The sequence below is a fragment of the Pagrus major genome, chromosome 9 (genome assembly GCF_040436345.1).
Source record: "Pagrus major chromosome 9, Pma_NU_1.0".
In the NCBI taxonomy this organism is placed as follows: domain Eukaryota; kingdom Metazoa; phylum Chordata; class Actinopteri; order Spariformes; family Sparidae; genus Pagrus; species Pagrus major.
In genome coordinates this window covers 33726795-33742706 of record NC_133223.1, presented here as the reverse complement: position 1 = coordinate 33742706, position 15912 = coordinate 33726795, and the positions used below count along the sequence as shown (strand labels likewise).

The window sequence follows — 15912 nt, the reverse complement described above, 5'->3', positions numbered from 1 at the left end:
TCAGACCTTCCCCGCACAGCTGAGCGCGCAGGCGGCGGAGGACCAGTGATTCCGGCGTGGACCGAAGCTGCCGGCCGTCTGACCCGGTTCCGTCTCTGCTCTCTGGGTCTTTGTTTTCGGTCTCGGTGTTTACAGGCGGACGGTGTGCGTGATGACGGACGCGGCGGAGTGCGGGGTGTGCGGGGTGAAGGTGATGTGTCGCTTCAGGCCGCTGAACAACGCGGAGCGAAGCCGCGGAGACAAATTCATCCCCAAATTCAACGGAGAGGACACCGTGGTGGTGGCGGTGAGTCCGGCCGGAGGGAGACCCGGTGGTACCGGCACACCCTCCCTCCGTCTGTCTGTCTGTCCGTGTGTGTGTGTGTGTGTGTGTGCGCGCGCGCGCGCGTGTGTGTGTGTGTGTGTGTGTGTGTGTGTGTGTGTGTGTGTGTGTGTGTGTGTCTGCAACAAAAGAAACCTGAGTCAACGCACCGGAAGCTGCTGCAGTCATCCGGCTGATCAATACTTCTGATTTCACCTGTGAAACACTGATAATTAATGAATTATTTATATTAATAACTTCATTTAAAATCTTTTCCCTGCAGCTCAGCTGACAGACATTATTTATTATTTTCATCTTCTTTATAAACTGTGTTTCACGTATTAATAATCTTAATTCATCGTCTCTCTATCTGTAGGAGAAAATGATAAAAATACAGATTGAATTATTGATTAAACCCTTTAAAGGTGCAGTGCTGTCAGCAGGTGTCCCTCAGGGTTCATACTTCAGCCCCATCATCCACCCAACACTCACATTTTGAGGTTGCCAGGTCTCGTGCTGCGTTCACGGTCTCCTCAGATGGACCCAATTCCAGAGTTGGGAGATCGATCTTGTGACTGCGGTGTGTTCATGTGCCTCACGTCAGAACGTGGAGCAACATGGACGCCAAAGAGAAGTTTGTGTTTTTAATTGAACACCATGTAGAGAGCAGGAGGAGGAAAGGAAACGATACGCTGACGATACAACTCTTGACTTTGGTAAACTTTCGTCCACGTGTTTCAGCGTCATACTCGTGAAACCAAAACGCTCTCAGATGTTCTGAGTCGTTGTTCCAACCTGAGGGAGAATTCACGTGAACGAGTCTCCGAGTTGAAACATCCAACTTGTGTTTCTTCAGACTTTGAGGGAATTACCCACAATTCATAGTGTTGTTGATTAAATGAAGGGTCACCAGGGGAAACGTAACAAAAAGGTAAACGAACAGGGAGCAACGGTCACCGCCACCTGGTGGTCTGGAGAGGTATTTCCTCTCACGCGGGCGCAGAACATACGAGCTTGTTGACCGTCGGCTGTTGTCTTTGTGATGCGTTCAAGTGCAGCATTTTTTGGCCTCGTCGTGACTCGGCAGTTTACTCACTTACATTTTGACATCCGAGTCCCAACATGTGCACCGATGCCTCCTCATATAAAATACATTAATGTAAAGGTCACGTGACTCTGTCCCAGTTTCCGTCCTCGTCCGTCTCCAGTTCAAATATAACGAAGCGGCTCTGTGATGTCAATATAACGAGGAGAGTTCAGTCTGTTTGTCTTCGCTCCGTCTCTTTAATGAGACAGAAGCAGACTCTGGTTTGTATCTTCAGGTTTCAGGGTCGATTTAAGAAGCTGGAATATTTCTGTGTGATGTTTCTGTTACAGACTCGACTGTAAGAGTTTAGAAAAGCTTCACGACAAAAAGACCAAACTGAAACCAACAAACGAGAACTAATAATCCTTCATTTACTCTGAATCAAGAGCTGTTGATTGGTTGATTTTGTAATCCGTCTTTAAAAACATTAAGGGCTCAAGTTCTTCTTGAATCAGACTTTCATTAGCTGCTGACACAAACACATTTGTCTCTTCACATCAAATCTGGATCAGTTCAGGTTGTTTTGTACAGAATCTTTAAGTGAACACTGAAGCCACCCTTCAATTTCCACTCGATTAAAGGACAAAAGCACTTTGAGGGTCAAATTAGGGACAACCAGAGAAAACATTAATAAAACATGAATTATGTGTCTATTATTTATCTCCTCACATCTGATAGAAATCATATAAATGAGTCAGCTGATGTGATCGTAGAATAAACAGTTGAGCGCTTCAGTTTCATATTCTCGTCTCAGATAATCCAGGAGAGTTCAGGTTTTCTCTCCCGACTGAAGCTGCAGATCACAGACGAGGTTTTATTCATGGAGCTGCTGCAAAGTCTCATGGGAAATATCCTGTCTCCATGCAGTGAAGGCTGAAGGCCGTCAGACATCATGTGACTGACAGCAGAGCAGAAATATGTTTACCGACCCGGCTGTGACCTCACACCTTCTTCTGTTTCTTCCTCTTCGTCTGCTTCTGCTTCTTCTTCTGTTTCTTGGTAAATCATAAAAAATTCATCCCTCAGTGCAGTAAATTGTTTTGCTGTAAATTCTCAGCAGCTGTTGCTAAAACATGACAGATTTGGATGTCCTGGTCGATGCAGTGATGGTAGATTTCAGATCGTGTCTCTAAAACAGGATTTTTGTTGAACTCTTTAAACGTCAGCTTGTCAGAGATGGAGCGTTTAGTCTATGTCAGAGCAGATTACAGACAGAAAAGCAGTTTTCTAACATTTCAACAGTATTAGTTTATTCTACAGCTAAACTACCTCAGTTTGCTCAGACGATCACTTCATCACTGTTTACGTTTCTTATCTGTCTGTTCATACTCTTTATTTATATGATTACATTTGTGTGTGATGTAGAAGCTAAACATCTATACATTTATCTATACATCTATGCACAATTTCTCAGATTGTCATCTTGATGAGAGATTTTTTGACCCTGGTTTGAAATCTGCCTTTAAATGCAATCGTGTGTGTGTGTGTGTGTGTGTGTGTGTGTGTGTGTGTGTGTGTGTGTGTGTGTGTGTGTGTGTGTGTGTGTGTGTCTGCATTACTGAGCAGCAATCATCTTTCTTCCCTCTGATTCGTTCAGTCCTCTCCTGGTGGGATGCAGTTACCATGACGACAGGCATCTTATCAAGTCACTGGCCAGAATCAGAGGAACCATCAGACGATCGTTTAATAAAAATAACAACAAGTGTTGATGTTTCTGTGCCTGTTTCATGAAACAGATCAAACAATTGGTGTAGATCAGTACTTTATATAAAAACAGAAAAGTAGTCTGTTAGTTACTCTTCTAAATCAATCAATCACAAATCAATCAATCACCATAGTCATTAGTCAGATGTTTTAATTTCTATCTCAGTGAACAATCGTTTTACCTTTTGGACTGTTGGTCAGACAATCAAACATTTAAATCGATAAAATCGATTAATCCAACAGTTTTATTCATGACTAATCAATAACAGACAAACAGACTCCGCCTCTTCATTTAACTACAAGTCCTGAGAGGTAAAATTAGTTTTTGTTTTAATTAATTGCAGATCAGAGTAAAGATATTTTAAAAATCAGCGTTCCTGGTAACCATCTGATGACCTGCTGTGGAGCTGCACCGATCAATAACAATGACAATAGAATCAATAATGAATAATCAGCTGTATTCAGTGAGACTTTATTGATCTGGTTTCAGCTCTGCAGATGTGCATCTTTGCTGCTTTTTCTTTGACACATTCAAGAATAAACTGAATGTTGTTGTTTTTTGCACAGACTTGTGAAGGTGATCTGTGTTCTGGACTCTGAGGAAATAAACTGAGCCATGATGAAAGTAATAAAACTAAAGCGGTTATTATTCCACTGACATTTGAATATTCAGTGAGTGAATCTGAACGTCTGTGTGTGTGTGGACGCTGATAAAACCATCAAACCGTCCTCAGAGCAGTTAAATGTCAGCAGGTCAGTGAGGAGAGAAGAAGCTGCTGAACAACATGAATGTTTAATTTCAGCTCAGACTCGGCTACGAGTAGAAAAATGAAAACGTACAAACAAATCTTTAGTTCTTGGATGAATGTTTGAAAATGTAGGAAATGAAACTATAATCTGGTCTGTTTACCTGTGAGAGGATTCGCTCTCAACTGTGTATTTGTTTAAATCACAGGAGGTTGAAGGTTTCAGTCTGCAGTCGGCCTCTCCTGAACATCATCGTTTGGGGTTTTGAATGATCAGACGTTTCCTCCTCATGTTTGGAGTCTGCAGCAGCAGGATGTCGCCCCCAGGTTTTATTTTGACGGTGCGTTTCCTGTGTTTCAGGGGAAGCCGTACGTGTTCGACCGAGTCCTCCCTCCAAACTCTGAACAGGTTCAGGTGTACGACACCTGCGCCAGACAGATCGTTAAAGGTCAGTTCACCTGATGATCAGCCTTTTATATCAACATGCATCAGAACTATACTGTTTATATTCATACGCTTTAAAGTACATGTTGGTTATCAGCTGTTTATTCATTTTATTCTTTATTCATTGTGTTTGTTGTTTATTTTATTCTTTATTCATCGTGTTTGTTGTTTATTTTATTGTTTATTCATCGTGTTTGTTGTTTATTTTATTGTTTATTCATTGTGTTTGTTGTTTATTTTATTGTTTATTCATCGTGTTTGTTGTTTATTTTATTGTTTATTCATCATGTTTGTTGTTTATTTTATTGTTTATTCATCGTGTTTGTTGTTTATTTTATTGTTTATTCATCGTGTTTGATGTTTATTTTATTGTTTATTCATCGTGTTTGTTGTTTATTTTATTCTTCATCATTTTTGTTGTTTATGTTTATTGTTGACGAAGGTTCTCAGTCATTCAGGTCATGGTCATTCTTATTTTTATTGTTTGTTCATCATGTTTATTGTTTAAGTTGTTTATTCATCGTGTTATATCTTTATCCAACATGTTTATGTTTGATTAACCACCACATTTGTTGTGTATGTTTATTCATCATGTTTATGGTTTATGTTTATTGTTTATCCAGTATGTTTGTTTATTAGTTTGTTTATCCACCATGTTTGGTGTTTTGTTTATTCCTCATGTTTATGGTTTGTCCAGTATGTTTGTTTTTTGTTGTTTATCTTTTATGTTTATTCATCATGGTTGTTGTTTTTCTTGATGGATTATCCAGCATGTTTATTGTTTGTGTTTATTGTTTATCCAGCATGTTTATTGTGTCCAAGTCTGTAAGAAAATGATAGTTATGAAGAAATGTGTACACAAACAATGTGGAACTGTTTGCGTGTGTGTGTGTGTGTGTGTGTGTGTGTGTGTGTGTGTGTGTGTGTGTGTGTGTGTGTGTGTGTGTGTTGTGTGATGCGTGTTGTGTGTTTGTTCCAGATGTGTTGGGAGGATACAACGGGACCATCTTTGCTTACGGTCAGACGTCGTCAGGAAAGACTCACACCATGGAGGTCGGTCTGGTTCTCAGATCTCAGATCAGTTTCTTCTTCGCGAGTCGTGCGTCTCTCGTTCTGTGTCTTAATGTTTCTGTGTGATTCGTGGTCTCCAGGGGAACCTGCACGACCCTCAGCTGATGGGAATCATCCCTCGTATCTCCAGAGACATCTTCGACCACATTTACTCCATGGACGAGAACCTGGAGTTTCACATCAAGGTGATGATGTCATCGTTAACACTGATGACATCATCAGGAGCCGCGAGGATCAAACTGAAACCAGAAAAGATTTAATTTATTTAAACACTCTGTTTTTGTTCATTTCTTTGTTTCACGTTGTCTTTAATTTTATGTTTCTGAATTCTTTATGACTGTTTTAGCATTTTTTTATTTTAATTTTTGTAAATGTAAATTTATTTTCATTTTTATGACCTCATTGTTTTCTGCTGCCTTGTTTGTCCTTCAGCTGAAAGTCACTTTGAGCTTCAATAACCTCCATGAAAGGTGCTACAGTGATAAAAAATAAGTTAATATGAACATAAATAACATATGATATATAAATAAACTCTGACTCAAAACACATGACATCACAATAAAACGTTTAAAAACCTAAATATAATATAAAATAATTAGATATAATGATTGTATGTTTTCATGTCATATGGCAGCTTTTTGGACCTCAGGGACACTGTAGCTTCCTTAAGTTGTGTCATCCTCAGTAAATAATAATAATACATTTTGTTTATATTTCACCTTTAATGGAACTAACGATATTTAACATCATTTAAAAGCAAAACGACACTATAAACAGACATTAAAGAACAAAACCAAACACTCGTTAAAATCTGTATCTGAAGAGTTAAATCTGTTCTGAGATCAGACGTCCTGCAGAGAAACCAGCGAGGCGTTCACTGACCCACCTGCTCTCCATATGTTCACTGTTCACCAGCACACATACACTTTGTATCAGCTGTGTCGTCTCTACTGACACAAACAAACAGCAAATATAAACACAACAACAAATACAAAAATAAATTCTCATATTTATTCACAGAAGCCTGAAAAACAAATGAGGTTAAAGTTCTGTTTGACCTGTGAATTTGTCTCTTTACCGGTTTGTTTACATTTATGAACATAACCTAAGAAAACTAACAAAAATAGACTGTTGAGAATTTGTGTTTAATTGTTGTGTAAGATGTCAACTAGTGTTTCCAAAATAACATGAAATTATATCAACATATATTTTGATAAAAAACTCATACACATCACAGACACAGAAATTAAATCATTAAATGATTTAATTAAAACATTTCAGTATTTCAGTGAGTGAATCATCACTTACACATGAAGTCTGGTTACTGGTCCTGTTTGTCTCCTCAGTCTGTAAAAACATTCATCTCATATCTTGTTTGTCTCTGAAGGAGAAAATATTACATATTACAGTAATATATTTTAGTAATATACAGTATTTAAATATCACTGTCTTGTTTTACTACATAATGAAACATGTCTGTTTTTCTCTGCAGGTCTCTTATTTTGAAATCTACCTGGATAAAATCAGAGACTTGCTGGATGGTAAAGATTTATTTAACATATGAACATGAACGAGCTGTTGATGAACCTGCTGACTGTGACTCATGTTTCAGTGTCAAAGACGAACCTGGCCGTTCACGAGGACAAAAACAGGGTTCCTTTTGTCAAGGTAACCACTACTACTAACTTTAATATTTAATACACTGACAAGTGCCAGTACTGCAGTATCATTAGTACTGCAGTAACAATACTGTGAATGTGTACTTCCTGTTCCTCAGGGTTGCACGGAGCGTTTTGTTTCCAGTCCTGATGAAGTGATGGACGTCATCGACGAGGGGAAGGCCAACAGACACGTCGCCGTCACCAGTGAGTATATACTACTGTAATACTACTGCTGTAATACTACTAATACTACTGTATTACTACTACTATGAATACTTCTGCAATTTTTTAAACTACCTCTACTACTACAACAAATATGACTACAACTCTACTATTACAACTGTTGAAACTACCTTTAATACTTCTACTACTACTGCTACTGCAAATATTACCACTACTATGTCGAAACTGCCTTTACTAATACCACTTCTACTGCTACTACTGCTAAAAATAGTACCTTTACTACTTCTGATGTGAGTACTACCACTACAAACACTGCTACCATGTTGAAAGTGCCTCCACTGCGACCACTAACACTCCTGCTGCTGCTGCTTCATCCGGGACAGATTGTAACTGAAAGGATGACGTCTTCACATTTCACTGACTCCATGATGTTTCCTGCAGCGCCCTCCTCAGGACAAACTGTTCAGCTTCTTCATCATCATCAGCATGCTGTTTCTTCATGTTGCAGCTGTGATGAACTGCAGCCTGTTGTCTCTGACTCGAGTATTAGCGAGTGTTTCTCTCCTGTGGTCGTCCTGTATTTAGAGTATTAAGATGTATCTCTATTGTTGTTTCCTGCAGACATGAACGAGCACAGCTCTCGCAGTCACAGCATCTTTCTGATCAACATCAAGCAGGAGAACGTGGAGACCGAGACGAAGCTATCAGGGAAACTTTACCTGGTGGACCTGGCAGGCAGCGAGAAGGTCACACTGCTCCACCAGCTCATCATCCATCACATCATAACACAGCAGTTTTTATAATGTTGTGATTTTACTAATATCTTGATGATGATGATGATGATGATTTCTTTGTTCAGGTGAGTAAAACGGGAGCAGAAGGCGCCGTGTTGGACGAAGCCAAGAACATCAACAAGTCTCTGTCTGCTCTCGGCAACGTCATCGCTGCTCTGAGCGAAGGAACGGTGAGTCTGACCTTCATGTCTGCATGATAACGTTAGCTAACACAGCACCAGCTCACCTCATGCTAGCTAACGTGACATGTCTAATAAAAAGCTGAAATATTTAGAACTCAGTTTCATTCGTTCAGACTAAACTTGTTGCCTCTTTTAAAATAAATTCTTGTGAAACGTCATTGATGAAACTTTTAGTGAAATCACTTGTTGTCGTTGTTTCTTATTTGTTGCTTGTTTGTAGAAAACCCACGTCCCGTACAGAGACAGTAAGATGACTCGGATCCTGCAGGACTCTCTGGGAGGAAACTGTCGAACCACCATCATCATCTGCTGCTCTCCGTCTGTTTACAACGAGGCTGAAACCAAGTCCACCCTCATGTTCGGACAGAGGTACTGTCTCGTGTTCAAATCAGTCCAGTCCACAACCAGACGTCTCAACAGCTACAAAGCAGTTCATTCATTCAGAGGATGATTCAGAATAATGCTGAGCAGCCTCTGATGTCTCCTCTGGTGCCACCAACAGGACAAAATGTGCACTTGTACAAAAGAAAAGAAATAATCTTGAGGATCAGACATTTGTTTACTGTCGGAGTATCTCTGAGTGTTTGTGAAAACCACTTCCTGTGTCTGTTTTAGAGCTAAAACCATAAAGAACACAGTGTCAGTGAACCTGGAGCTGACGGCTGAGGAGTGGAAGAAGAAGTACGAGAAGGAGAAAGAGAAGAACCGGAGTCTGAACGTCGTGATACAGAAACTGGAGAACGAGCTGAAACGCTGGAGGAAAGGTAAACAAAGTACAAGTACAAAACTTCAGTCTAATTAATGGAACATTGCAAAATCCTGAACTAAATGTCTTTGTTTTAGTTATTGTATTCGTTTCTCAGCCTCACCAACTGATTATTTTTCACTGGATTGGGTGAAAATTCATCCTGAACATCCAAGAAAACCCTTGGGATCATTTACAACATGTGTTCATTTAAATAGTTGTTGCTGAATGTTTACAGTCAAATGTTGATTCTGTGTTGTGTTAATGTAGTTTCATCACATCTACAAGTTATTTGGTCCATAGATCTTATTAAATTTTAAGATATTAAGACTGTATATTTTGGTAACACTTAATTTTACAGGTCTGCACATTTCCTGGTAACTGGGTGTTAATTACCAGTTAACATATTTGAAATTACTCCCAAATTACCACAATAATTACCTCAAAATGTATTGAAATAATAATATTATTTGATAATAATATTCTTCTATTTTACATCAGGTAGTTAATAAATATGTGGTCATTTCTGTGATACATTTCCTGGAAACTTCTAACTGGTTTCTGCTTAACTTCTGCTGAACATGCCATTTTATTTTCCAGTTAGTTTCTGTCCAACTTCCCCTCAACAGGCCACGAAATTGAAGAGTTGTTGTTGCTTCTTTTCCAACTACTTTCTGGCTGATATCAAATATTTTGCTTGGTAATCACCAGCTACTTGCAACAAAGGTTTAACGCAGCGTGCACACCCATAACAGTTAAAACACTTGGTGCCTGACACTAGATAATACTCACATGAACATATATTAATTATTTTTTTTAATACGGCTAAATTGTTGTGCTCATTCAGTTCTTTTATTTCATAGATATCTTTACTGTGTTTGACTTCAGGTTTTCTATCTTTGTGTGATACCGATTGAGCCTGTTTTCATTGGGTTCAGGAAATGAGTTACAGTTAAAGCTTGTAGTGGTTTGATGTGTTGCAGACGAGATGATGTCACCCTCCTCCCTGTGGACAGAGTATTCTGCATAAAGTTGAGCCTTTTTTAACTCTTCCAGGTGAGTCTGTACCTGTGGAGGAGCAGCTGAGCGGCAGAAACAAGAAAGGTGGCAGCAGCAGCAACGAGACGACGGTGGTGATTGACAGCTTGGCCCCGCCCCCTGTCCCTCTGTCAGATGGAGAGAAGACGCAGTACGAGACGCTCATCACCGACCTGTACCATCAGCTGGACGACAAGGTGAGTCTCACCTGCACCAGCCCAGACTGCTTGGTTCTGTTTGAGGCAGTGAAACATTAAAAATCTGCTGACTCATGTTTCAGGATGAGGAGATCAATCATCACAGTCAGACGGCCGAGAAACTCAAACAGCAGCTGATCGATCAGGATGAGGTGAGTCTCACCTGAGTGTTACAGCCTCCACCTTACTGCGAAACCTGACCGTGTATCAATGTAACGCTCATCCCTCCACCTCTTCATCCAGCTGCTGGTGTCGAGCCGTCAGGACTACGAGCGTGTACAGGACGAGCTGTCACGTCTGCAGAGGGACAGCGACTCCGCCAAAGAGGAGGTGAAGGAGGTGCTGCAGGCGCTGGAGGAGCTCGCCGTCAACTACGACCACAAGAGCCAAGAGGTGGAGAACAAGAACCGCTGCAACGACCAGCTGAACGAGGAGCTGGCACGCAAAACTGTGAGTCTTAAAGAAACCAGGGTCAAGATGGTAGGATGGTAGTTTGTAGGATGGTAGTTTGTAGGATGGTGGGACGTTAGGATGGTAGTTTGTAGGATGGTGGGACATTAGGATGGTGGGGCATCAGGATGAAAGGATGCTGCGATGTTAGGTTTCTCTTTCTATGTCTGCGCTGCGTCAGTTTTAGAGATCAGCTCTTCTTGTCTTTTGGTTCCAGGTGAGTCTGGAAACAGTTCAGAGGGAGTTTTCCACCCTGCAGGAGATCAGTTCTCATCATAAGAAGAGGTCAGCAGAGATCCTCAGTCTGCTGCTCAGAGACCTCAGTGAGATCGGAGGTGTCCTCGGTGTCACCGACCTCAAAGCTGTAAGACTCAAACTCTTCAACAACTCCACTGTTTACATTCCTCCGACTGATACTCAAAAGCCTGCTGTGATGTCACTATGCCTCACTTTCTCTCTTTAGATGATGGAGACGAGCGGAGTGATGGAGGAGGAGTTCACCACAGCTCGTCTCTATGTCAGTAAGATGAAGTCGGAGGTCAAATCTCTGGTGAACCGCAGCAAACAGCTGGAGATCAACCTGACGGAGAACCTCGGCAGGATGGAGGCCAGCGAGAAGGAGCTCAACACCTGTCAGCTGCTCGTCTCACAGGTATCTGATTAAAATGGAGAAATTCAGAGGTTAACTTTATGTAAAGTATAAATCAGTGGGTTGCAGGATTTATCTGCAGGTTTAAAGTTGGGAGGTTTCATGGGGTTAAGAACTAAATATAAATATAAAGAAATATATATATATATACGCTATAAAAATGGGACTCACAGCTAGCATCACTATACTTCCTGTTTACATTCCCCAAAGCATGATGGGAACTATTGTCCTTAAACTTACAGCGTGATTATCTAACAACTAGAAGTAAGATCCATTAATGTAAACCTTTGTTGCCATGTACTACTAATATTATTGCTATTAATATTATTATCAGTGTGTTTTGTTGTTTGTCCTGACTGTGTTTGTTGTTATTATTATTATTATTGTTATTATTGTTGTTATTATTATCTTTTTTTTAATGCTAAATAACCGTCCTGTGCTTGATGTCGCAGCACCAGGCGAAGATTGTGTCTCTGACAGACGACCTGATGAAGGTGGAGCAGAAGAAGAGGAAGCTGGAGGAGAGTCAGGACTCGCTGATGGAGGAGGTCGCCAAACTCCATGCTCAAGGTCAGACTATGTCACCGTGGTTACAGGAAACACTGCTCTCTGATTGGCTGGTAGCTGTCGTTTAATATCAAACAGTTCAACAGATAAGGGGCAGAAACTGTCTTTTTTTTTATGTCATTAAATTTTGGGAAAAATTCTAAAAAGAAAATTCAATTAAAATTGTGTGTGTGTGTGTGTGTGTGTGTGTGTGTGTGTGTGTGTGTGTGTGTGTGTGTGTGTGTGTGTTCAGGTCAAATGCAGGAGGTGAATGTGATGGACAAAGAGAAGGAGCACATGAGCCGACTGAAGGATGCGGTTGAGATGAAGGTAAAAATGATCCGATCATGTTGTCACATTGTGGAGTGAAACTGTCGAGTTCTTCTAAAGATAAAACAGTAAAAGTTTGATCACATGCTCAACCCTCTACAGACCCTCTGCAGCTCCCTCACATTATAAGTTTAAGTGTTTATCTGTATTTGTCTTATCGTAAACAAATCCCATAAAAAGACTCAAATGTTAAATGTGGTGTTCCTCAGGGGTCGAGTTTCGGACCTCTGTTGTTTCATTTGTTTTCTGTTGTTTGATGTTAGAAGTTTCATATAGAAGATATTTAAATACAAAACTTTGTGTTCCTGCTTTGTGTTCTGTAGAGAACTCTGGAGGAACAGATGGAGAACCACAGGGAGGTTCATCAAAAACAGCTGAGTCGCCTCCGAGACGAGATTGAACACAAGCAGAGAAACGTCGACCAACTCAAAGAGTAGGTTATAGATTATTGATTATAATAACTGATCACTGAACTATGGTTTGTTTGCAGCTGTTGTGTGTGGTTTTGGTTTTCTTTTATTCATTAAACACAAGTGTGTGTGTGATTGTGTTAATTTTGGCATGTTGTTATGAACTAGTGTTGGTCTGTCACACTAGTCAACAGAAAGTAAATATACTTTAGTTCAGTTTTTCTCTGAGGGCACAACTGTACAAATGTGGTGGCAGTACTGAGTAAGAGTAAATAAATGTTTTGTTGTTTCAGTGTGAATCAGGCTCTGCAGCTGGAGAACAGGAAGCTTCAGTCTGACCACGACAAACTGAGAGCTGAGGATCAGAACAAAGGCCAGAAACTTCAGAAACTGATGTAAGTGTGCTCACTGTAGACTCAACAGACATCTCTGCTGCTTTTAAACAAACGTCTTCACATTTCCCTCAGCCAGTCAGTTTGTTTCCATCACTTTTTATTCACACTTAAATCCTGAGTGGAAATGATCATGTCATCAGCGTATTATTAAAATCAGACTCTGCTTGTGTGAATCAGGTTCCTGAATGAGAAGAGGGAACAAGCCAAAGAGGACCTGAAGGGTCTGGAGGAGACCGTGGTACGTAACTTTATTATTTTTTTCTGAATTTGCATTTCGTCATCTGCAGCAGTGACAGATCTGCGATCAGTTGAGTTATTGTTTCATTCAACAGGCCAAAGAGCTTCAGACGCTGCACAATCTTCGTAAAGTCTTCATTGAGGACCTCAGCACTCGAGTCAAGAATGTAAGAAAACCATCAGCCAGTTGGTCTGATCAGTCCAGACAGAAGCTGATCGATTGATGTTAAGTGTCGGCTTGTAGGTTTGGAGATGAATATCGTTGAAGTTGTCTTGTTTCTACTTTAAACAGAGTTTTGAGAACGACTGCGATGAGGCTGGTGGCAGTTTGGCTCAGAGACAGAGGATCGTCTTCTTAGAAAACAACCTGGAGCAGCTCAGCAAGGTCCACAAACAGGTCGGTGATGACACCCTACCACAACCTTCCTTGCTGCTTCCTTTAAGTTCAGTCTTCATTATGTTTATGCTGCTTTCTGGTAAAAGTGACGACACACAGGAAAGCCGCAGTAAATTTAACCCTTTGTGTCCTCCAGCTGGTGCGGGACAACGCTGACCTTCGCTGTGAGCTGCCCAAGCTGGAGAAGCGTCTGCGGGCCACAGCAGAGCGGGTGAAAGCTCTGGAATCTGCCCTCAGGGACGCCAAGTCATCGGCCATGAGGGACCGCAAACGCTACCAACAGGAGGTGGACCGGATCAAAGAGGCTGTCCGGTCCAAGAACGTCTCCAGGAGAGTTCACTCTGCTCAGATAGGTGAGGAAATGTTCGTTACTGATGATGAGTTAAATCTTCTTGCCAGCACAGGGTTTGTCCTGAGGGGGGTGCAAGAGAAAAGATGATTTAAATGTAAGGATTAATTCTTTAAGGAGCAGGGATTGAACCAGGACTTTACAGTACAATCTGCTGAGCATAAGTTTTTGTCGTGATGCTGGCTCTGGAAGAAGTTCAGGAGGTCACCAGATGAGTTGTTGTGATACTTTGAGGATCTGATGTTGAAAGAAGTCAACAGCTGACTCACCTTTCACATGTTTCTGTGTAGCCAAGCCAATCAGAGCTGGACATCAGCACCATCAGCACCCGTCCTCCTCTCCAACCGTCAGACCAACCATTCGAGGAGGCGGCGCGACGGCCAGTCCCCGTCATCACTCCCTCCGGCAGCAACCACATCAGCCACAGCAGCAACAACCCCATCAGAGCCTCAGCAAGTAAGCTGAAGGTGAGTGACAGCAACCTCAACACAACTACGACATCAACCAAACAAAAACATCCTTATGAACAACCACAGCAACAAGACCACAGCCACATCAATAGCTATAACACCAACCACATTATCAACCATGTAATCAACCACAACAACCATAACATCAATCACAACATCAACAACTGTGTCATCAACCACAACAACTGTGTCATCAACCATAACACAGCAACCACATCAGTAACCATTTGAATTAGGCTTTATTTCTTCCTGTCTTCACAGGCAGCAGACGACTCCGGATCAGTTTCCTTTTCTGTGGATCTTTGGATTTCTGAACTCTCCTTCTCTCACCACTCTGCCTTTACTGGAACCAGTCTCCTCGTTTCTACTACTTTCCACCTTAAAAGCCATTCCACCTTAACAGCCAACAAGTGCATTCTTCCCTCCTCTAAGTCTGTTACTGCCTGACTCTGTCTTTTCTTATCCGGACAGAAACTCAGTCAGCTCTGGTGCTCCGAATCTGTTCATTAGCCGGGATACATTCAGAGTTTAAAGTGTTAAATAATGAGTTCAATGTGTTAAAAAAGGTTAAGAATGAGTTAAATAATTAACTTTGGGTTTCTATCTGAAGTTAACAGGAGTTGGATGATAATGACTTTAATGTAGACTAATGTTGTGTCTCTGTTATCTTGCTACCACGTTGATAAATGTGTTGTTATGGAAAACCAAAATGTTCAAAAAATACATTTATTAATATTAATTTATTATTAATTATTATTAAAATATAATAATTACTGTGACAATAAAGAATTAGGAATGATACAAATAAGTAAGCAGGCTCCTGCAGGGAAATCAAAATTATGAGATACTGAGTCAACTTAACAGCTTTTTATGGCGCAATATTTAGATTTAGGTTTGTTTTTTCTTCTGGTTCCTGCAATTGAAAGTTCAAATCAATCACCAGAATAATTGTTGGAAATGAATGTTTTTGCAAGCCACAGATGTTCTTATAGTCTTGTTAGGTTTAGGCACATAAACCACTTGCGTAGGGAAATATCCGGTGGTTTCACATGAACAATGATGTACAAACTTAAAATCCCTGGTTCTGTCGCCACAAACACAGCTGGAAAATACCCAGTGGTTTCTTGCTAACTAATGTTGAAACACTGTCTGAACAGTGGTCTCTGGCTTGGCAGCCATCTCGTCCAGCAGAAATACTTTTTTATCTTTTTGAGTTAAAATTTAGAGTCAGTAACTCACTTTTCACTTTGACATAATATCTCATAATTTTCACTAATGGTGACATAGTTGCTTATAAGGATGGCGTCAGAGTTTTGTGCTCACAGCTGTATGTACAATATTATTGTATATATATAGTATTTCATCCACAGTATTTATGTATCAGTAAAAACTCTACAGAACTGTCCATGTATGACTGAGACACAGTTAGTCTACATCATATGGGAACTCCATCTATGTTCTGATGAATGTTTACATCACTTTTTTTAGTATTATGTTTTTAACATTTTACAGTTTACACTGTTAA

At 40.6% G+C, this 15912-nt stretch overlaps 1 protein-coding gene across 1 annotated transcript; it reads left to right on the top strand.

Moving 5' to 3' along the window:
• Positions 1-67: 67 nt before the first annotated feature.
• On the top strand, positions 68-15018 carry LOC141002361 (kinesin heavy chain-like). The gene is made up of 27 exons (XM_073473665.1): positions 68-286; positions 742-744; positions 4200-4287; positions 5263-5336; positions 5435-5539; positions 6847-6895; positions 6967-7022; positions 7132-7219; positions 7820-7944; positions 8058-8162; positions 8395-8543; positions 8790-8938; positions 9976-10154; positions 10238-10306; positions 10398-10604; positions 10822-10968; positions 11068-11256; positions 11706-11823; positions 12053-12129; positions 12453-12562; positions 12833-12934; positions 13112-13172; positions 13267-13338; positions 13464-13568; positions 13705-13921; positions 14208-14384; positions 14649-15018. The coding sequence occupies exons 1-26, from the start codon at positions 152-154 to the stop codon at positions 14375-14377; spliced, it is 2949 nt and encodes a 982-aa protein (XP_073329766.1). The 5' UTR covers positions 68-151; the 3' UTR covers positions 14378-14384; positions 14649-15018.
• Positions 15019-15912: the final 894 nt, after the last annotated feature.